The 24,191-nt window shown below is 36.7% G+C and overlaps 1 protein-coding gene across 4 annotated transcripts in view; it reads right to left on the minus strand.

Annotated features, from left to right (window-relative positions):
* PRKD3 (protein kinase D3) overlaps positions 1-24,191 on the minus strand; it is an 86,982-nt gene that overhangs the window by 26,979 nt on the left and 35,812 nt on the right. For all 4 annotated transcript variants that reach the window (XM_070798506.1, XM_070798505.1, XM_019969996.2 and 1 more), the window contains 7 exons: positions 19,432-19,570; positions 16,879-17,010; positions 15,936-16,093; positions 11,443-11,635; positions 8,311-8,388; positions 5,396-5,579; positions 2,898-3,021 (listed from right to left, as the gene is read on the minus strand). In XM_070798506.1, coding sequence (XP_070654607.1) covers positions 2,898-3,021; positions 5,396-5,579; positions 8,311-8,388; positions 11,443-11,635; positions 15,936-16,093; positions 16,879-17,010; positions 19,432-19,546 — 984 coding nt within the window. In that variant the 5' untranslated portion in view covers positions 19,547-19,570. The remainder of the gene's footprint in view (positions 1-2,897; positions 3,022-5,395; positions 5,580-8,310; positions 8,389-11,442; positions 11,636-15,935; positions 16,094-16,878; positions 17,011-19,431; positions 19,571-24,191) is intronic.

Raw genomic sequence — 24,191 nt, forward strand, 5'->3', positions numbered from 1 at the left:
CTGCAATGAACAATGGGATACACGTGTCTTTTTCAACTTCAGGGTTTATTCAGGAGTGGGATTGCTGGGTCATATGGTAGTTTTATTCCTAGTTTTTTAAGGAATCTCCATACTGTCTTCCATAAAGGAATCTCCATACCGTCTTCCATAGTGGCTGTATCAATTTATATTCCCACCAACAGTGCAAGAGCGTTCCCTTTTCTTCACACCCTCTAAAGCATTTTTGTTTGTAGACTTTTTGATGATGGTCATTCTGAGCGGTGTGAGGTGATATCTCATGGTGGTTTTGATTTGCATTTCTCTAATAATGAGCGATGTTGAGCATCTTTTCATGTGTTTGTTAGCTATCTGTATATCTTCTTTGGAGAAATGTCTGTTTAGGTCTTTCCCCCACTTTTTGATTGGGTTGTTTGTTTTTCTGGTACTGAGTTGTATGAGCTGCTTGTATATTTTGGAAATTAATCCTTGTCAGTTGTTTCATTTGCTATTATTTTCTCCCGTTCTGAGGGATGTCTTTTCACCTTGCTTATAGTTACCTTTGCTGTGCAAAAGCTTTGAAGTTTAATCAGGTCCCACTTGTTTACTTTTATTTCCATTACTCTAGGGGGTGGGTCATAGAGGATCTTGCTTTAGGTCATCGAGTGTTCTGCCTATGTTTTCCTCTAAGAGTTTTATAGTTTCTCGTCTTACATTTAGGTCTTTAATCCATTTTGAGTTTATCTTTGTGTATGGTGTTTGGAAGTGTTCTAATTTCATTCTTTTACATGTAGCTGTCCAGTTTTCCCAGCACCATTTATCAAAGAGGCTGTCTTTGCCCCATTGTATATTTTTGCCTCCTCTGTCAAAAATAAAGTACCCACAGGTGCATGGGTTTATTTCTGGGCTTTCTATCTTGTTCCATTGGTCTATATTTCTGTTTTTGTGCCAGTACCATATCATCTTGATGACTGCAGCTTTGTAGTATAATCTGAAGTCAGGAAGGTTGATTCCTCCAGCTCCATTCTTTCTCAAGACTGCTTTGGCTATTCAATTAGCATACTATTTGGCTAGTATTTTCGTAACGTTTTAAACTGTATTTTTTTTAATTAAAAATGAGATCAAGATCTTATGTTTAAGAGTAATTTGCATTTCCTTGTCTGAGACCTGTCTGTTCAGATTCATTGCCTTTTTTTCTATTGTGTTCTGGGTTGAAAAAAAACTTTTTCCAGTTTGTTGTTTGTCTTTGTTTCTGTTCTTTGCCATGCAGCATTTGTTTTTTAAACATGTGTCTATAAACAATTTTTTAAAATTAATACTTTACTTTTTGGGAACCATTTAAGGTTCATCGCAAATTAAGGGGAAGGGGCAGAAATTTCCCATATATACTTCCTGTCCCTAGGCATGTATAACCCCAGACCCCATCATCAACACCCTTAACAGAGTGGTACAATGGTTACAACTGGTGAACCTACATTTGACACATCATAATCATAAACGTCCATAGGTTATATAACTCAGCTCACTCTTGGTGCTGTGCATTCTATGCGTTTGGACAAATGCATAATGACAAGTACCTATCATTGCGGTATTACATAGAGTATTTTCACTGCCCTAAAAGCTCTGTGTTCTACCTATTCATTCCTACTTGTCCCCACCCTGTACCCTCCACAGGTCTGCCTTTTCTGGAAAATAATATAGTTGGAAGCATATAGTATGTAATCTTCCTACATTGGTTTCTTTCATGTAGCAATATAGACTTAAGATTGCTCCAAGTCTTTTCATGGCTTAACAGCTCATTGCTTTTTAGTGCTGAATAACATTCCACTGTCTTTAGAACAGTTTGTTTACCCATTTACCTACTGAAGGAGATCTATTATTTCCAGGTTTTTGGCAATTATGAATAAACCCATTATAAATATCCATATGCAGGTTTCCATGTGAATGTAAGTTTTTATTTCCTTTGGGTAAACAGCAAAGAGTACGACTGCTAGATCATCTGGTAAAAGCATTTTAGGTTTGCATGAAACTACTAAACTGTCTTCAAATGTTAGCAATACCATTTTGCATTCCTACCAGCAATCAAAGAAAGCTCTCGTTGCTCTACATCTTGTCAGAATTTGGTGTTCTCAGTGTTTATGATTTTGGCTGTTCTAACAGATGGGCAGCAGTATCTCACTGTTTAATTTGCATTTGCCCTATGACATAAGATGTGGCGCATCATTTCATATGCTTATGTGCTATCTAGGTATCTTCTTTGGTGAGGTACATGTTAAGGTCTTCAGCACATTGTTTAATCAGATTATTAAGTTTTCTTACTGTTGAATTTTAAGAGTTCTTTGTATATTTTGGAGAAGAGTCTTTTACAGATATCTTTTTTGTAAATATTTCTTCCAAGTCTGTGGCTTGTCATCTCAATCTTTTAATACTGTCTTTTGCAGAGCAGAAGTTTGTGAAGTGAAAGTCCCTTAGTTGTGTTCGACTCTTTTCGACTCCATGGACTGTAACCCACCAGGCTCCTCTGTCCCTGGGATTCTCTAGGCAAGAATACTGGAGTGGGTTGCCATTCCCTTTTCCAGGAGATCTTCCTGACCCACGGATTGAACCTGGGTCTCCTGCATTGCAGACAGATTCTTAACCATGTAAGCCACCAGGGAATACCAATTCTTTCTTTCAGAGATTGTGCATTTGGTGGTGTACCATCAGACTTGCTTTGACTCTGTACTGTTCTACCAATCTATAAAAATAGTACATTAAATAGTCCACCTTTTAAATATTCCTAACATCCTAAATATAAAGATGGTTCTGGTGTACTATGATGTCTTAATATATATCTCATTCTCATTTGGACTTAAAAAACGCACGAAGTAAAGCACATAACAGAGTTTCACTACCATAATAAGATGCCTGTGATTACTGACCAGGGTGTCCCTGCTGGTGTAATGGACCATCCACCCTTCCTTCACCATTGTGCTGCTCTTCCTCTTTGTGTGCTTGATGGACTGGACGACCCTCATCAGCGGAATGTTATTGCTCGTTGATGGACTACAAAATATTTTAAATTTATGACAAATATTTATAATGTTAACTTAAAAGATCATCAATACAGTAAAATCAAACCCTTTTAAAGATAATTAAACTAAAATTCTTCAAAATATCTTACGAAGACAATGGCTTAAGAGGAAAAAGATAAATTAATCCTGTTATGATGATACACAGTTAATTTATAAAAGACAAAGATGATACTGTTAGGGGAAGCATACTGACTGAAACCGCCCACCCTGGTCAGGCTCTCTAGTAACCATTTGCATGAGCTGTTTTACAACAGGAGGTCCTGGTAAGGCATATGGAACTAATAAGCCACTACCAACCAAAAGAGTTCGGGAAATGTCAAAAGGAGACACCACGTGTCCACCCACTTTCCAGAATCCCTCTCGCTAGCATCCATCTTTGCTGAGCAATGCATGTGGCACCAGGAAGGACTCTGAATCAGAATGATTGGCCAAAGACAACCTGGAAACTAATCTCATCACCATAAAATCTGAGACTACGAGCCACATGGCAGAGCTGTTCTCCTGGGTTCCCTTTACTGCTCTCCACCCGGGTGCCCTTTCCCAATAAAATCTCTTGCTTTGTCAGCACGTGTCTCCTCCGACAGTTCTTTTCTGAGTGTTAGACAAGAGCCCGCTCTTGGGGCCCTGGAGTGGGGTCCCCCCCTTCCTACAACAATACTGTAAATCATCATTATTTGTCATGAATATTTCTGGAGGGCCACAGGACATACGAAAACAATAAACAGAGCAGAAAGAATCCTCTCCGGTTGGCAAATCTGGAGCCTGGGAGAGGGTCTCATTTGGGATTGCTACTAGAAATCGTACCCTAGATAACATGACAAATTAATAAATTCATAACAGGACAAAATTCAAATATCAAAGTCCATTATTCATGTTGTCAGCAACAATTACTTACAGAAGACACTGAAAGAAAAATGATTTACAGGTATTAAGAAAGTAAAAATAATAAATAATGAAATGAGTCACATCAGGTAATACTGAAACACAGGTCAGTAACAGTGTAGCTGGAGAGAAAGAGCACCTTGGCAGAAGTGTGTGAAAAATACACTGTTTTTCAATTGAGTCTCAAACAGTTAAATACTTGCTCTTAAACTGTGAAGTATCCATGATTAGGAAACAAGCTTAGTTCTCTTAGGTCTCCAATTTGGGCAAACATTTAGTTAATAATGATAATGATAATAATAGCTATAATTTATTTATTATTTTTTTTAAATTTTATTTTTAAACTTTACATAATTGTATTAGTTTTGCCAAATATCGAAATGAATCTGCCACAGGTATACATGTGTTCCCCATCCTGAACCCTCCTCCCTCCTCCCTCCCCATACCATCCCTCTGGGTCGTCCCAGTGCACTAGCCCCAAGCATCCAGTATCATGCATCAAACCTGGACTGGCTATAATTTAATGATAAGACAAACTGAATAAATGACTCAGCCATATGAGACTGACATATGATGAATTTTCTCTAAACACCTATTTGCTGCCAATGAAAAACAAAACCTGCTTAAAATGTTAACACTGTATCACAAAGTAGTATATCTTATAGGCTATATCTAAAAAAACTGAATTTCTATAAATATAGGAGGATATATAAGTCTCATAATCCAGGAGCATTTTTACAAAGAGCTAATAGATGAATTGCAATATGAAAACTGCCCCCAAATTCATCACCATCATCTCTGTACAACATTCTCAGGTATAGATTCTTACTGGGGTTTGCAACATTAGCTAATATGCCTGTGTAAAGAAACTGGTTGCTTTACCTGAAGTCCAATGCTGGCACTTTGTGAAAGACTGCTACACAGCTAGGTATTTAAATACAGTATTTAAATAAAGCATTTTTCTTTTTAAGAAAACGGGATTCTCATACCTTCTCATCTTGAGTGGACAGCAAGAGGAATATAATTTATTTCAGAAAAATAAATGTACATGTGGTACATGTAAAAGCATTAGCCACAATTTAATTGATTTTAAATTACATTTTAGGGGGTGGAAGGAATTGGGAGATTGGGATCGACAAGCATGTAGTACTGTATATGAAATAGATAACTAATGAGAACCTACTGTAGAGCACAAGGAACTCTAATCAATGCTCTATAGTGATCTAAATGAGAAGGAAATCTAAAAAAAGAGGGATATATGTTTATGTATAACTGATTCACTTTGCTGTACAGCAGAAACTAACACGACATTGTAAAGCAACTATACTTCAAGAAAAAAAAATTTCTTTTTATAATTACATTTCTAGGTTCCACTTAAAGAGATATGATTTGTTATTTTTTAACAGAACTCCTGGACTGACCTTGCATTTGGAAATATCTTGTAGTCCATACCCACGCATTACCTGATTGTTTTAACAGCTTCTTCATCTCTTTCCACATCAAGATCAGATGGATCCAAGAAAAACATTTTATCTTCTGGAGGAGATGGTTCTTCTGTGTCATCCAAGCCCCGACTACCATCACTGTTCATGTCACTACTGTCAATATCCATTGGTATATCTGTATCTGTTCCCAAAGTAGATGGCTCTGGCAAAGTTTTAAATGAATTCAGAATTTTACATTAATGGAGTATCAATACACCTAAATAGAGACAGTATATCAAATGTGAAAACCATTTTTAAAATTCTTAAATGAAATTACAGAAAAATATTTTTATGATTCAAGTTAAAGAAATATTTCTTAGGATGATATAAGTATAAAAATCATAAGGCAGAAAATTAACTTGATTGCATCAGAATTTTAAATTTTGATATGACAAAAGATACTAGAAGCAAAGTAATAGGTTAGCCACTATATTATAGACCTGGTCAGCTCATTTTCCACAAGTGTCTAAGACAATACAATGAAAAAAGAACATTCTGTTCAATGTATGGTCATAGGACAAATGGATATTTATATGCAAAAAAGAAAAAAAGGAAATTGGGAAGATTTCCTTAAATCAATTACAAAAATTAACTTAAAGTAGATCACAGACCTAAATAATCTATAACACTCTTAGAAGAAAGCATAGGAGTAAACTTTGGGATTGTGAGTTAGGCAAAGCCTTCTTAGATATACCACCAAAAACCTAAATGACAAGAAAAAACAAATATATTGGACTTCATCAAAATTTAAAACTTCTCTGCTACAAATGACACCTCAAAGAAAGTGAAAAGGCAGTGTACAGAATGGTAGAAAGTATCTGCAAATCATGTATCAAATAAGGGACTTGTATCCAGAATATCTAAAGAATTCTTACAACTCCATAATAAAAAGATAAATAAATAACCTAGTTAAATGGGCAAAGGACCAGAAGAGATACTGCTCTGAAGCAGATGTAAAAATGACCAAGAGGTACATAAAAAGATACGCAATGTCAGTTAGCCATCTGGGAAATGCACGTCAAAACCATAATGAGACAACACTTCATACTCACTAGGATGGTGACAATCAAAATGACAGACAATTAACGAGTGGTGGAAAGGATACGTAGAAATGAGACTCCTCGTACACTGCTGGTGGGAATGTAAAATGGTATGGCTGCTTTGGTAAACAGTTTGGCAGTCCTCAAAATGTTAAACAGAGCTACCATATGACTCAACAGTTCCATTACTGGCTATCTACCCAAGTGGAATGGAAACACATGTAGTCAATTGTACTCAAATGTACTGCCTTGTTCATAATAGCTCCAAAATGGATACAACTCAAAGGACCATGGCTGACTGGTGATGAATCAAGTGTGGAACATTCAGGCAGAGGAATACTACTCATCAATAAAAAAACAATGAAGTATTGATACATGCAACATGGATGAACCTTGAAAACATTATGCTAAGTGAGAGAAATTAGTCACAAAGACTATACATTGTATGATCCTATTTATATGAAATGTCTAGAAGGGACAAACTGATACAGATAAAAGTTGACTTAGTGGTTGCCAGGGGCTAGCAGGGAAAAGTGGATGGGACGTGACAACTAATTGGTATGGAGTTCTTCTCAGGATGATGAACACGTCCTAAAATTAGGCTGTAGTGATGGCTGCATAACTGGGAATAAACTAAATGTATGAACTGTATGGTATACAACTCGTATCTCAATGAAGCTGACGAAGAATTAGTAGAATATATAACATGTGAACAAGTAATTTAGAGGGAAAAAACTCCTAATTAAACAGTAAATATCTGAAAGAGATAAATAAACATTAAAATAAATATAAATGTATTTCATATCCATTTGTCAAAAGGTAGACAAGGACAAAAATACATGAACCAGCTAAATCTAGAAAAGACTTCAATCATGTAGAAAAGCTGTATTAATTCTGTGCAACTGAAACGAAGAAACCAATCATGCGCTGTCAATGGTGTTAAACAGCAACCACAGAAAACATACCACGTGAGAAAATGTTAAACTCTTAAGGAGATTAATTTCCACTCCTCATGCTTTTCCTCCTATATCTGTTCTCCTGGTAATCTTCCTAACCTAAGGCTTGAACCTAGGGCTCCTGCACTGCAGGCAGATTCTTTACCATCTGAGCCACCAGGGAAGCCTTTCCTATAGAACTACTTATATTCAATTTTTACCAGCCATGTAATATTAAGGAAAAATTATGCTGCAAGTTTACTCCTTTCTTCCAAAAAAGGTAATCACTTTGAGTGATATAATCTTGAAAAGAGGGGGAAAAAAGGTAAAAAAGCAAGAATGTTCAGCTAAGTGATTATTTGATGGAAAAAGAGAAAGTGAGACAGTACAATGACTTCTAAAGATTATGAACTTAGATGCCAGACCACACAGATTCAAATCCCAACTCTATCACTACTGGTTGTATCTCTTAGGCAAATTATTTAATGTTTCTGTGCCTAAGTTTACTCATCTCTAAGTCCTTATCTCAAAAGGTTGTTCTTAGGTTTACATGTCAATATATATAAAATGTTTACAACAGTGCCTGGCTTTCATTAAGTAGTTAAAAAATACTAGAAATATGCACTAGTTCTAGGGACAACAGCACGGTTATAAACTACGTTTTGCTATGTCTAAAGATAAAGGAGAATATGCAGCATCATCTGCCACATATGACTACAGAGTGGTAGGTGGTTAAAGGAGACCAGAGGCATAATTACAAGTATACTATTAGCGATATCTGTATTTTGCTTGATTATTAAATCAGAAAAAAGTCAAAGAAACAAAGTAAACAAAATAAAATATGCAAATATAACCTTATATAAAGATAATACACAAAAGAATTGTGATCTTTTCTAGAAATTAAGAAAAAGACTTTCACCTCCATTGAAAGTAACCTCTCCAAGGCAGTCTCTCGGTACTTTAGATGCACATCGCTTATGGCAGTTGAATTTACAATCTAAAACAAAATATTCATCTTATTAATTTATGTAAAAAGTCAGGCAGTATCAGATATGGTTGAAGACTTTCTTTACTCACACATACAGTATTATTAATAATGATGATGAAATAATAACGATTTCCTCTACAAGAACTCAGGTCTTAAAAGGTCTGGTTTCATATTCTGATACCATCTCTTAATAGTTGGTTAATCCCTCAGGGATCATTCAGTCTCTTTATCTGTAAAATTAAATTTATACCACTTGTTTAACACTTTGCCAAAATGCTGCAGATCCATGCTTCCCTCCCTTACGTCGCATTCTTCTTTCTATATCCCCCTTAAAGAGTTTCTCAGGCTGATTAAATCCCTTTCCAACATATGTCAGGCAGTTACTTTCAATTCCTAATTATCAGGACCTGGTACATACGCAGAAAAGAAATTGCAATGCTACACCATTTATTAGGAATTAGTAAGAGCTTTCCCAGACAACCTTGCAAGAAAGGACTGAGCTTCTCACGCATAAGGTCCCCCATCTGTAGTATATAATGGCTCTCTTCAGCCTGCAAGAACCTCAGAGCTGATTGTACTGCAGATGAGTGTCAGTGACGTCCAAGCTGTTCAACACTACTGTGTAACTCATGGTTCTCAAATTGTGGTCACCAGGCCCGGAACATCAGCATCTTTTGAGATGCCCGATCTTGTTTGGGCCCCATCCCTAACCTACTACGTCAGCAGCTCTGGGAGTGAGGTTGAGAAACGGGTACTTTAATGACTTCTTTAGTTAATTAACATTAAAACTGAAACCCACTGCTATAACTACTATCTAACACCACCTTCAAAATAATTCTACCAACAATAAAAGGGTAAAAATAATTTCAAGTCCTGATTTAGAATAATTTTGTAACTTCTATAACTGAAGAAAACTCTTGGTATCATGCCAATAGAATACAGAAAGGTCATTATAAGAAAAAGCTCTATGAAATAATAATTTGGTGGATGAGAAAACCTGCATTACGTAATGTCTTTAAAAAGGTGAGGCCCTAGGAAAATTCACATGAACTAGTATTAACACTGGCATACATTTAAATGTTTTTTATCTCATGAAGTTTGCAAATTGTGAAAATAACAAGGCTTCCCTTTCCCTCTGAAATGTAAAGCCAAGTTTACCACCCATATGCAGCAAGTATGTAGTTCTAATGACAGTCATTTACACTTCTCTATATTCCTGCCCATGTTTTTTATTAATTTATTTATGTTTTCTTTTATCCTATATGTGCTTATATAAGCTGCCCTGAAATTTTAATATAACAAAGTGGAAAATAGATGAATGAATAAATTAATTGCTCTTAGAATTGTACATTTTTCTCAAATGATTCTGCATAACTGTTTTATCTTAACTATTTTTTTTCTTAGCGTAACAAGTGAATGAAAATGTCTATTTTACTTTTGAAGTAAAAATACAGGGATTACTGAATAAATTATGACTTTTTGATACTTTCTGAACCAATATAAGCATAAAACATTATTCTTTTAGAGCTCTAAGAAGTTAAACTACTAAGCCAGTCACATAGTTAATTGATTTTATTTCAAAATTCATTAATCTACTTCCATATTTTATTCTTTTAAAAAGTACTGTGCTTTTTTGCATGTGGTTTTAGAATGTTTCTGTTCTACTCAGCAGAACGGCATATTTACTACCTTTACTAAGATTATCTGCTGGCTAGAATTTGTACATCTGTTCTTAATGTTCTTTCCCAAAACATTCTTTAGTGGCTGCTTGCCAGTACACTTTAGTGTTGATATTTAAAGTATTAATTTATATATTAACTCATATTCAAAAGTAAGCTGTTGAAATAAAATTTCAACATTTAATTAAGCTTGCCTGATGGTTATTAAATATTGGCAACAAATGTACAATGTATTCTCTATGTATGTAGCGAAATATTGCTAAAAAAATTTTTCTTATATACTTATAAATTTATACATAAATTATTTAATTCAACACTGAAAACAGAACTTATTGTTGCAAAGATCTCAATTCCAATGTTTTACCTAGATAAAACTAGGTAATTCAATTCCACAAATACTTTTACATAAAAAGTATGGTATCAAGAAGTAATGATAATTACAGTAATCACATGAAAAATAAGTACATAAGATTATAGACAGATTACCTATATCTTATCTTGGCTCAATGCCTAATAACACATTTAATATCTCTATTTTGGTTTTCACATAGTTGTGCAGCACTGTTGAGAAGACGCGAGACAAAAAGATAAAAGCATCTTTTAAAAGCATTAAAACATTATATAACTACAGGAAACCATTACTCTATTAAAAACATAGTTCATTAGAGATGTTTTTGGAATTCTATGACAGTGTTTTGGGTTAGTATCTAAATATAGATGGTCCCCATAATAATTCCAGTAGCTTCTACTATTTCTGCCTGTTTCAGTGTGATTGTTTAGAATGACAATTTTGGTACAGCTCTCACAGCCCCATAATTAAAGCAAAAATAAAACTCTTGTAACATGTTGCTGTGTGTGTGTGTGTATGAATACTTAATGGAAAGTTCAGTTCAGTCACTCAGTCGTGTCCAGCTCTTTGTGACCCCATGGACTGCAGCATGCCAGGCCTCCTGTCCATCACCAACTCCCAGAGCTTGCTCACTCATGTCCATCAAGTCGGTGATTCCATTTAACGGAAAGAGGAGGGCATTATTTTATATTTTGGGTAGTGTCTGGCTCTGGAATCAGAAAGACTTAAGCTCAAATATTAGCTTACCTGCTCACTAATGGTTCCATATTGACAATTGTTAAGCAGCCACATCTCACAGATTCAAATTCTAGTTTTTCTGTTTACACTCTAATTTTTCTTTAGCATAGCTCCTGGTACAGAATACACATGTTGCAGATACTAGTCATCATTAATAGATACACATATATGCGTATTTCTTTCTTAACTATGAGACCAATTTATTTGCTTAAGGCTTCTGAAGTAAAAAGTATTTTATGTTATATTTGCTAACAAAAACAAATATGAATTTTACTTCAGAAAATCATGCAATCCTACCTTTACACTGCATTCCCTGGCGAAAGAGGCCTTTCAGTAACCGCTTGCAGTACTGACATATTGTGGGACGGGTGTATGAGTGAACAGCAAACGTGTGTGGGACTTTCACCCTGCACATGACCATCTTTTCCATCCAGATTGGGCGACCACTCCAAGAAGGAATTCTCTTACTAGGTTCTTGGTGAACATGTGACTAAAACATAAGCAATTTCCATAGTGTAAGTCAACATTAAAAACAAAGTCTTCAGATCAGGGTTTGACAAGTCATTTATTTCAAACACTAAAGCCACAAATAAAAAAATGTGGATCTCAGCAGTTTCCCTTGGAAGCTTAACTTACCAACCCTTGAAAATGAAAAGTGTAGAATTTTTTTGCTATTATTTATGCAAGGTATTTTCATCCTCACAGATATGTATCCATTGATTAATTATTATTTGCCAGGCACATATGACATTTCACAAATAAAAAACAAAACCTTAAAATGAGTTTATAACGTTCAAATTCCTTACCAAGAAATTAATTACAGGAAAATTAAGTAAATTTAGAAGGGTTAGTGCTGCTCATGTTGAGCTACTGAACACAACGTCTGAAAATATTTTGAAACAAGTCTTGGTTTTTAAAATCTATTTTAATAAATACTAAAATAAGTATGTAAAAATCTTTCATTAATAACGGCAGATGTAAATTAAAACAACTTTACCCTTAGTAATAATGCTTTAAGAAGTTCCTTGATATTTTAAGTATATTTCAGTTATTTGGTTTTTTCCCTCTAAGGTGAGCAAAAAGGAAAATTAAAGAAGACGTTGGTTAAAAATTTTTGTGCCATTTGAGGGATAAATGGATTTTTAAACTATGACCCTTTTTACGTATACCAAGGAAACAATCAATTTAATTCCAGGTCAGATCAATATAGCCCATCATATTCATTCAACATTCATTGACTGTCCTTTACTATGTATTAGAAATATGAAAATGAATACGGTCCTTATTCTCAAGGACAAAATCCAGATACCTAACTGCCTTCTAGATGCACCGCAGACCTTGCTGTAGCTGCTTGCCTCGTCACGGCCAGGACTGCCTTCTATAACCAGTAATGTGGGTAACTTAGAATTGAGTCCCTGTACATTGATATGTTCAACCAACAGAAGCCAAAAGAAATCAAAAGACAGAGAAGTGTACAGGAGAAATGAGAGAAGAAAATAAAGGGCTTTTTTTCTGAAGGAAGTAGGAGGAAGGAAAAAAGAAAAGGACTGACCACTGGAGGAAAGCACTATAAAAACAACACAAATACAGCCTCTGCTCGATAGGTTTTCAATAATGTGTAGCCAGAAACGTTCTAAAGCAAATTATGAAGCAATTTAAGAAAAGTACAAAAAGAATGTTAAAACCCAAACCAAACTTGCAGACTTCAGCTGTCTAAGGTGTCCTGCTCTAGTCTGGCCCAACCCTCCTCCACGTACAGAGCACCGTCAGCAAAAGGAACACTGAAGTGATTCCTCAAAGCTGATAAAGCAGCCAGCAGGAACCAGAAACGGATGCCTTCAGCTTTTGCTTATCCCTGGGCCCCCAGTCTAGTGGTGACTCAACACTGTATTTCTCTTGCTCTGCTTCAACCACTTAGTCTATGTCTCAAGCTTAAAACAAACACGTGGACTGACCTGAGTTACACCTGGGTCTTCTACTTAGCAGTACAGTGATTCTTAACCTTTTCCCCATCTCAACACCCTTGAGCAGACTGCAATCTAGCCAATAACAGTGGTTTACCATCTACTGAGTGAAGAAGGCAAGAAAGGTACAATAGACTTAATCAGAATTTGGAGGACGGAGAATGCTGGTAGAATTACCTAGAGCACTTGGCTACAACGGGACCAGTGAGAGTAACTAGAGCGGAAGCTCTTTTCTTACATTGCTTTAATGGCCCTCTTTACAAATCACTTATTAGCTTAAATTTTCCTTTCTTTCTTATTGATGTGTAGACAGAAATTTTCTGAAAGTAATCTAATTATTTCCACAATGTGTGTTTAAACTAATTTTGGCTGAATTGCTCATAAAAACTTCATAACAATATTGCCAACTCTCAATCATATAAAATAATAAAGGTGATATAAAAAATTTAAAGGGGGCAATTCCCCAATTATATATATTCGACTTTGGAACATTTTTCAGTGAAAGAAATATCTCCACTTTTAATGTGCACACTTAAGAATCAAGAATTTCTTTCTACCTTGATTCTGTACTGTTCCTGCAGAAATTTTCCCAAATGGGGAACGCCCTGGTGGTCCAGTGCTTAGGACTTTATGCTTTCATAGCCAAGGGTGCAGGTTTGATCCCTGGTCAGGGAACTAAAATTCTACAAGTCACGCAGTGGGGCAGGAAAAAAAAAAGTTTCTCCCAAATGCACTGAGATGAACGTTAATCTCTCTCATCTCCAAACAGCCATCACTCAACACTGGTTTCTCTAAACCTGGTGGTTCCATTTTAACCAAATTCAATGAACAGTCTATTTTCTTCTGCCTCTCCACCTCTTTACTTGATTCCCTTTACAAAGTGATTTCAGACAATGACAGAAACTGCCTTATTACATGACAACCCAAGGGTCAGATTCAAAGGCTTCTATTCCAAACTGGCCTTCTCTTATGTCAGTAGTCAGTGAAGTTTAATATTTTGACTCCTTAGAAACTTTTCTTCCTCATGCTTTATCTATGAAATCAAGACAACAGCTACATGCCTGCCAGGATTGTGGTACGGATTACACAAGAAAAGATAAGTAAAGCATCCCAGCATGAAGACTGGCATCTGATAAGTTACAAGGCACTTCCTGCAGCCACTTAGAGTGAGTTCTCTAAACCTGGTTCAGTCTCGGGCGCTCCCATCTCTTCACTGTTTCCTCTACTCCTTTAGACTGTCCGCTTTTACCACTCTTCCTCCCCTCTGATTTTCCTCCATGAGCTCTCAGCTCTTCTTACTGAATGTACCTTCATTTTTGAGATGGTATTCTTTACTACAGTTTCTACTTGTTCTAAAACACTCTGCACAATCTATCCAATTCAAACATGTCACTCTCCTTATACTTCTGTAAAGAATTTTCATCTTCCGGGTAAAATATAAATGAATAAATTAAAACTGAATACCTTATTCATCTGCTCGGTCCTGTTATTTCCTAATCTTGTAATACTCAGTGGGTATGGCTGACAAACCAGTACCATTTGTGGGGTTCTTAAAACAACATATGTTCATTCTACAGTCCCCAATTCGAGCCAAGTTTCCCTGTGTAGCTTGTGTGTAAAATGCATTAATTTTTCTATTATCAATCTTTCCCTAAACTTTTGCATGTATTTATAATAACTCCTCATTCTCAGTTCTAATGCTATAGCACTCATCTTATACTTTAAAAATGTCATAGTAGGGCTATGCAATATGGAAATGTGGGATTTTTGTGAAAGAATTTCAGAAGCTTCTATTTTAGTTCCTCAATTTAGCAAGATCTTGTGATGAAGCAGTCAAGACAGCAGTCCAATGGCTTGATTTTGCCATTAATATATAGAAGGCCAAAGGGGTTACAGAAATAACTAAATTAAGACTGTAATCTACAGATGGAAGTTATTTAAAGTAGTACCAAATAAGTAAGGCAGTTATTTCTTTCTTCCCCAATCTACTACATTTGATTTACACATTAGCAGATCTGGGTTAAATTCTAAAATTGCTTACTAATTTCTGTGACTTTAGTCAAGTCACTTGATAATTCTGAGTGCCAGCTATCTCACAGTATACAGACCTCACTGGAATACCGTAAAGATCAGTGATGTCACTCAAACACTTATTCATTTATGGCTGAGCGCCCACTAAAGTACAAGATACGGAGCTTGGGCATGGTGAGGCAAAGACAGACATGAATACTGTCTTCTCTAAATAGTTAAACTCCTTGAGGACAATCTAGTATACAAATGCTGTGATATTATGGTAAAATGCTATACACACCATCAAGGAGGTTTGAAAAGTGGTATGGCATTCAGAAAAATAACTTCTAGGTAAAGGGAAATCAAGTAAGGTAGCTGTTGAGGTAAGTCTAGAAAAAGCATATAGGATAGATATCAACAAGAGCAAATGTAGGGGGGTGGGGAGAAAGGATGTGTTCAGGGAATGCTGAATACTACAGATTGTCGGAAACGCAGAATATATAGAGGTCTCCTTGAAGGGAGCAATCTAATTGGTTGCTGACTATTAAGCTGTAGTGCAGTGTGGAGAGCAGGAGTCAGGATACTGGTCAGGAGACTGATCTCCTGGTTCAAGTGATAAGGTGATCTCAAACTATACAACATGCAATTCATTGCTACTGGTAAGCCCTGTTTACAGTGATACATTTTAAGTTTCTTAAGTGTAGGAACGCTACTGTTCTTTAGTATATAACTTATGATTTAGGATGACATCATATATACTGTAGAAACATAAAGAATAAGTGGTAAAAATGCCCTGTATTATCTTAGAGTACATACCTCTTCAGTGGGAAGGGCTACATAGTCAGTCTGCAGGAGTCTTGGAACTGAGAGGCCAGGTCCTGGCAGGGATACATTTGAGAGACGTCTCTTTCTTACACCACTACAGTTATTTGGAATCTTGAAGGCACATCGTTTATGATAATTTAATCCACAGCCTAAATATATTTTAAAAGGTTAAAAAAAATTTTTTTAACTTAACCATCTAAGTGCATACATAAAAAAAAAGGTGCTTCTTTTATTTTTTCTGGCAGCAGTAGCTATCCTAATGAAGAACACAGATAACAAGCTAAGAATAGGAAATGTGTAGAAAGGTTTATTTAGAAAGGTTAGGTTAGCTAAAGCAGTGGTTTCTTCAAGTGTGCTCCCCAAGGCAGAACCCAAGAATTTGTTAGAAATCTAATAAATGATTGGGCTTCACCTCAGACCTACTGAATCAGAAACTTTGGGGATGGGGCCTTGCAAAGTAATGTTTCAGCAAATCCTCAAGGTGATTCTGATACATAGTGAAGTTTGAGAACCACTGGCTTAAATAACTTCAGCAAACTGTGAACTATGACATGTGAAAATTACATGCAATTCAGATTTCAGTCTCATAAATAATTTTTTGGAACACAGCATTCTCACAGTTTACCACCTGCCCATGGCTATTTTCATGCTGCAACGGCAAAGTTAAGCCACTGCAACTGAGACCACATGGCCAGAAAAACTTAAAATACCAGTATGTACCCTCTGGTCCTTTACAGAACAAGTTTACTGACAAATCAGATGTGCACCTGCATCCTACCCCCCTGGCAATTCTAACACAGAACAACCAGATTGCTCTGCTTCCAAACCTTGGGTACTACCTAGTCACTGACCAATGATCTTATTTTTTCATTGATGATTAAAGAATGTCATTGTGAAAACTTATTTCAAATTATCAAAAATTTAGAACACATACCTTCACATTTCAGTCCCTGGCGTACCAATCCCCAAAGCATCTCACCACAGTAATCACAGAAAGTAGGCGCTTTGTAAGAATGCACATAGAGAGTATGCGGACGAATCTGGAAGTCTTCTACTGTGGCCAAAGCTTTAAAAAAAAAGAAAAATATTCAAATAAACCCTATACTTGCAGTTGTGATAAGATTAAGAACATCAACCATAGTCATTTATGTCAAAGTATACAGATTTCTTTTTCTGAAACTTTCATCTTTCACCCATAAAAAATTATTTTAAGACTTTAACATCGTGGTTTTCGAACTTTATTTAAGAAGCTGACAAATTTAAATAATTTGATCTCCAAAAGTACGTATTTTGACCTCCAAAAGCATTTTCTTGGAGTTAGATTGCAAATGATTGTCATATTTATTTTAGCTAGTTAAAAACTATTTAACTTATAATGTACTGGGAAATAGAACACTAAATTTTAAAAAATTATAAAACTTAACATTAACTTATAGCAATGTTTCTGGGAGAAATGCACTCAGTCCTCATTTAGGATCCCAGGATACACTCTGTCTGTTCTCCACAGTCCCAGCGGATAAAAAAGAGACTCTTTTCCCCTCTGTGAGCAACTCAACAGTAGCAGATGCATCCATCATCAGACATCCTTTCAACATCACGTGCAACTCACTATGGATATCCCTGTGGGCTGATGTAGGCTCCAGAGCAAAAAAGGAATAGATATGAGCATGACCACTGGGATGACAGGGAGTGAAGCCCCTCTACAATGAAAAGGAAGACAAGGACTGGGATGTGTACAGAATTTGGGGTTGTAGTGGAGAAGATAAACAGTAAGGATTAGAGACTAATAAGGAAAGGTGGTGATCAGAAAGAGTCTCAAGACTGCAAAGACGAACTGGGAAGAGGGAAAAAAATGGTGGCAGAATGCTGGATCTAGGCCTGGCCTTTCTTCCTTTCCTTCTCTCCCATCTCTTTATTTTTTCCCTCCCTCTACGTCTCTCCCTCCCTCTTTCTTTTGCTGCCAAACACAAGTTCTACAGGCCTACTGTACACATTCTTTATTCCTTGCCACTTCTCACTAGCTATCCTGCCCACCTGCTGTCGGATGAGGTAAGAAATAGCAGGGCTAAGGAACAATGGATGGCAAGAATGGGTGAGAGGGGAAAACAGAGAATAAGAAAATGTCCACGAAGAAAAAGAAGAGAAGGAGCATTGTTTAAGTCATGGAATCAACCAATATTGCAGTTTCCTCTTCGACATTTTCATTATTTCTTTTTTTTCCTTCTGATTTTCTTCTCCAAATCATCACAGAAATGGGAAAAGGAAACAGAATTTCAGTGTAATTGTTTCATTTCTTTGAGTCAAAAGAGGAATATGGTCCTCTTCCAATTCAACTGATAATTCCCTTAGCTTAGTAACACTTTAAATAATTCAGGGCTTATTTTCCTGGGGGCTTCCCTGGTGACTCAGATGGTAAAGAGCCTGCCTGCAATATGGGAGACCTGGGTTCGATCCCTGGGTTGGGAAGGTGCCCTGGAGAAGGAAATGGCAACCTACTCCAGTGTTCTTGCCTGGAGAATTCCATGAACAGAGGAGCCTGGTGGGCTATGGTCATGGGGTCACAATGAGTTGGACACGACTGAGCGACTAACACTTTCTTTCTTATTTTCCTATTTTCTCATCTGTGATGTAACCTTCCTGAAAGTAAAAATCATGTCAGTTCAGTCGCTCAGTCGTGTCCGACTCTTTGCGACCCCGTGAATCGCAGCACGCCAGGCCTCCCTGTCCATCACCAACTCCCGGAGTTCACTCAGACTCACGTCCATCGAGTCAGTGATGCCATCCAGCCATCTCATCCTCTGTCATCCCCTTCTCCTCCTGCCCCCAATCCCTCCCAGCATCAGAGTCTTTTCCAATGAGTAAACTCTTTGCATGAGGTGGCCAAAGTACTGGAGTTTCAGCTTCAGCATCATTCCCTCCAAAGAAACCCCAGGGCTGATCTCCTTCAGAATGGACTGGTTGGATCTCCTTGCAGTCCAAGGGACTCTCAAGAGTCTTCTCCAACACCACAGTTCAAAAGCATCAATTCTTCGGTGCTCAGCCTTCTTCACAGTCCAACCCTCACATCCATACATGACCACAGGAAAAACCATAGCCTTGACTAGACGGACCTTTGTTGGCAAAGTAATGTCTCTGCTTTTGACTATGCTTTCTAGGTTGGTCATTAACTTTCCTTCCAAGGAGTAAGCGTCTTTTAATTTCATGGCTGCAGTCACCATCTGCAGTGATTTTAGAGCCCAGAAAAATAAAGTCTGACACTGTTTCCACTGTTTCCCCCATCTATTTCCCATGAAGTGATGGGACCAGATGCCATGATCTTCGTTTTCTGAATGTTGAGCTTTAAGCTCAACATAGAAGTAAGCAACTATAGTATTTACAAAGTATAATTAAATATAGCATTTAGTTGAAGCACCCCCCTCCCCCGCCAAAAAAAAGGCTCTTTGGGAGGAAAAAAAAGGCAACAAAATAAAAGAAACTATTTACTTACCTGAGAGAACAACTTCTACTAGGTCTCCTTCATGTATTTCATCTGCTGAGGTAATGAGCTGCAGAATATTTTCTGAGTTCATATCATGGCGAAAAAGAAGAATTTTGTCATACATGCCAAAGAATCCACACTCTGGAAACTGTAGGAAAACAGTCCTGTATCAGTATACTCATTTTGTAAGTAAATGTCTCAATCTTATGAAATAATTTTAAATGTACTTTTGTTGTTGTTTAGTTATCAATTCATGTCCAATTCTCTGCAACCCCATGGACTGCAGCATGCCAGGCTTCCCTGTCCCTCATCATCTCCTGGAGACACTATTTGCTAACAATTTTATTAATATCCAAATAAGATCAACCATGTGCTCAAGCATCTTGGTTAATTCTCAAGTTCAAAAACATAAAAGTAAGCAATATAAAGAATTACTGATATCTTAGAGACATTTGTCTCTTAGAAGTGTAGAATTTCTTTACTCAGTTATTGATGAAGAATACAATCTTCAACTTAGTGCTATTCTTACAAAGACTGAGAGATGAGCAGTCTTTCCTGTCCTTTAGAACTGAGCTTCCCATCTAGTCAATTACCAGCCATATTGTTGTTGTTCAATATGGACACATGTAGTTATTTAAACGTAAGCTAATTAAAAATAAATAAAAGTTGAGTTTCTTAGTCTAGCCATATTCCCTGTGCTCAATCACCACGCTCATCTAGCTTGAGTAATACTTTCCCTTAACTTTTACATCTTGATGGTTTACCAAGTTTAATATCTTCTTTATGGAGTCAACTCACTGTATCCTCTAAATAAGATATCCTGACCTTGGATGATTTTTCCTTGTTCACATCCAGTTGGTTTTGTAATGAGCAGTTTGATCATGTAACTAATCAGGTTTTCCTGTTTACTTTGCCCACTGAAAAAGGCCAAGCCAAACTTGTAGCCCACTTCTACATCAATTAGGGATCTTACGGCATATATTTTAGGTGCAGATACCAACCTGGTTCATCTTACTTTATGGCCTTAATTTTCCCATTAAAAATTCTTATATACATCTCTAAAAAGGTCTCAATTCTGGGGGAAAAAGTTAAATTTTTAGGAATTGAAAATAATGACTTAATTAGAAATTTTAAAGTTTACTTGCATTTTAAGAAACCTCAGTTAATAAAGTATAGAAATATTTGGAATTTTTATAATACTATATCTCTTTTCAATATTTGAGTTACGGATATTTTTAAAACTTCATAACATGCTGTAAACAGATCTAACAGCATAAGAATTTTCCATTGAAAAGAGTAATACAGAATCAAAAATTATTTTCATTAGATGTTAACTTAAAATTTAAATTTACTAAAATTTTACTTAATTATTAAATTGGAAAACATCTAATGGAGAGTAAAACTTAGCTGCAACTAAAATACAACCTTAGTTGCAACAATTCTTAAGAATTAATAACAAAAGGATTCCATATTCCATCCTTATAAAATCTCTAACAAAATATTTGTATGAATAAAACTCATTTTAAAAAGTCACAATTTTTTTTTTTACGTCTTCTAAGTGTACAGTCCTATGGTGTGTAAAGCTAAGAGTCAGTCTTTGCCTTCCAGGGGCTTACAACCTAGTAGAAAGAGAAATAAAACAAATATATAACATAAGAGAAATGCCAAGAATGAAAAAACCCTAGAAGAGGGAATAAAAAAGATAGACTATCCCTTTAAGAGTGCTATTTGAGCAGAATCATAAAAAGAGAAGCAAGATTTCCAAGGGCAGAAAGTGAAAACGAAAGGGTCATCACTGAGAAAGTAGAAGGTAAATGACAGAAGGGAAGTGGACTCTGACGACTGGAGAATGAAGTGGAGGTGGCGGCGGGCGGCGGGCAGGGACAGAAAAAAGGCAAAAATGTACACCAGAGCCCCAGATGGACCATACAGAGAAACTCAGCATCTGCAGAGCTGAGTTCTCAAGCTTTGCAACCTACAAACTATAGCACCTTAGATAAGCTGCTTAACCCCTCAAAGCTCAGTTTCTTGTCTATGAGTTAGGAATAGTAAGACTACAAGCTTTTATTTTTTTTGGTGCACCACATGGCATGCAGGATCTTAGTTCCCAGGGATCGGACCTGTGCCTCTTGCAGTGGAGGCATGGAGTCTTAACCACTGGACCTGCAGTGAAGTCCCCAAGAGTACTAGCTTTAAGTGGTTCTCATCAAAATTAAATTATTTGATGACTATAAAACACTCAGCACTGTGATCAAATAAACACCAGTGGTTCATGTTATTCTATACCCAAAGTGGGAGAGACAAGGGGTGCCAGAGCAAGGCACAAACATGATCAATTTTAAAAGGATAATGCTGACAGCCCTGAGTAGCCGGGACTGGAACAGGAAGAGACAGAGCAAGCTCCTACAGAAGGCAGAGGCTATGGGTCAGGAGAGAGGTATTGGGGTCTGGATTATATAGAAGATAGGAAGCAAGACAAGAAACACTTCCCCCTAGAAACTATATTTGGTAAAGTATATGGATCACTAATACCGTTTTGACCAAATCAGAACTCCCCACAACTAAACATATTAATGAGAGAAGAAAACATAAAAAATTAATGGCTTAGCAAAATTATGAGTATTAAGAATATTTATTTAAGACATACATTGTGTACCAAGCTGGAAAGCCATCAGTGATGATAAAGAACAAAGTAACTTTCTGGACTAGCAAATGTTTATATACTATATTCATCTATATGGTTGAGAAATTACACAATTCTCCAAGGGAAAGAAAATGTAATAACAACTCTGTGAAAAAGAGTCTTTTGTTATTCATGATTATATAGGTGTGTTTGGTAAGACATTTAGGAATTCTCTGAAAACAAGGGTCCTCACAAAATGAAGTAACAGAAACTAGCCTGAAAAAAAGAGCCAGAGAGAATATTAAATATTGTCACTGAATATCAGGAAACAGTGTTGCCCACCATTAAAAATATTATGAATCTTGAGGCATGAGTATTTCAAAGATAAAACACCTAAAAAGTAGAAACAAGGAAACAAACCATAAACACTCATTTAAAAAAATCTAAACAATTGTAAGGAACAACTCCATAAAAAACAACAACAACAAAAAACTCTGTTAATAAGCTTTGAATTTATAAAGATAGACTGTTGATGATTTTTAAAAATTCAGAAACTGGTTTTCAAGCAGGAATGAATTTGTAACATCATGTCTCACCTTTGGTCACACGCTGCAATCATCTGTGGAGCTTAAAACCATCCTATTTCACCCTAAGCATCTTTATCATTCACTTCTTTGCAGCAAGCATTTTTGCCACATAACTTACTGCCCATAAGGCAATTCTGCCATCAAAGATAAAATAACTGGTTGACAGTTTGGTTTCAAAATATATTACCATTTCTTCTAGTTGGCAACATTATCAATGGCTTTACTGAGCTGACAAATGAGTCAGACGCTTTACTGTCTGAGCCACCAGGAAGTCCTGACAAATGAGGATGATTTGCCCCAAAATGATTTGGTTTCTTATTTTGAAATACACTACACATCAGAGGATAAAGAGGCTGAGGGTCTTAAAGGTACAGAACTCATCCCATATTTCTCATGGAATTTTGGCATGTCTACCAACAGACATGTGACAGAAACAACACTGTAGAAGAAAGCTTTCACAACACAATACAAAGCTTGGTTACAAATAGGCATGCCAGTATTTGGAAAAGGACACCTCTCTTAATGAAGGAAGAAATTTTAGTGAAAAAGAATAAGTGCAACGCGGAACGATAAGAAAACTGAATAAGCAAAAAACCACATACAGCTGAACAATCTGTGTGGGCTAGGAGTGCCAACCCCCATCCAGTCAAAAACCTATGCATAATTTGACAGCTGGCCTCTGAATCTGCAGTTCTGCACCAGCAGATTCAACTGACTGCAATCATGTAGTACTGTAGTATGTGTGAACAAAAAACTTAAATCTGACCAAAATGCCTGTGGCAAAGATATCCACAGCAAAGATGCTTAGGGGAAAGTATCAAGAACATTTTAAACAAACAAAACACATGAAGATTATTCCTAGATTTATGGTTAAGCTCTAGGGACTAGGACATGGACACCAGATTTCAAAATTTACTTTTATATTATTCAGTGTATTCAATATTAAATATATATATATGCATGCACGTGTGCATGCTAAGTCATTTCAGTTGTGTCTGACTCTTCGTGACCCTAAGGATTATAGCCCACTAGGCTTCTGTGTCCATCGGATTCTCTAGTTAAGAATACTGGAGAGGGTTGCTATGTCCTTCTCCAGGGGATCTTCCTGACCCAGGAATCAAACCTGAGTCTCTTATGTATCCTGCACTGGCATGTGAGTTCTTTACTGCTCAGTTCAGTTCAGTCACTCAGTCGTGCCCAACTCTTTGTGACCCTATGGACTGCAGCACACCCAGCTTCCCTGTCCATCACCAACTCCCGGAGCCTACTCAATCTCATGTCCATTGCATTGGTGACACCATCCAATCATCTCATCCTCTGTCGTCCCTTTCTCCTCCTATCTTCAATCTTTCCCAGCATCAGAGTCTTTTCCAATGAGTCAGTTCTTTGCATCAAGTGGCCAAAGTATTGGAGCTTCAGCATCAGTTCTTCCAATGAATATTCAGGACTGATTTCCTTTAGGATGGACTGGTTGGATCTCCTTGCAGTCCAAGGGACTCTCAAGAGTCTTCTCCAACACCACGGTTCAAAAGCATCCATTCTTCGGCGCTCAGCTTTCT

This window comes from Bos indicus, chromosome 11, assembly GCF_029378745.1.
Source record: "Bos indicus isolate NIAB-ARS_2022 breed Sahiwal x Tharparkar chromosome 11, NIAB-ARS_B.indTharparkar_mat_pri_1.0, whole genome shotgun sequence".
Taxonomy (NCBI): domain Eukaryota; kingdom Metazoa; phylum Chordata; class Mammalia; order Artiodactyla; family Bovidae; genus Bos; species Bos indicus.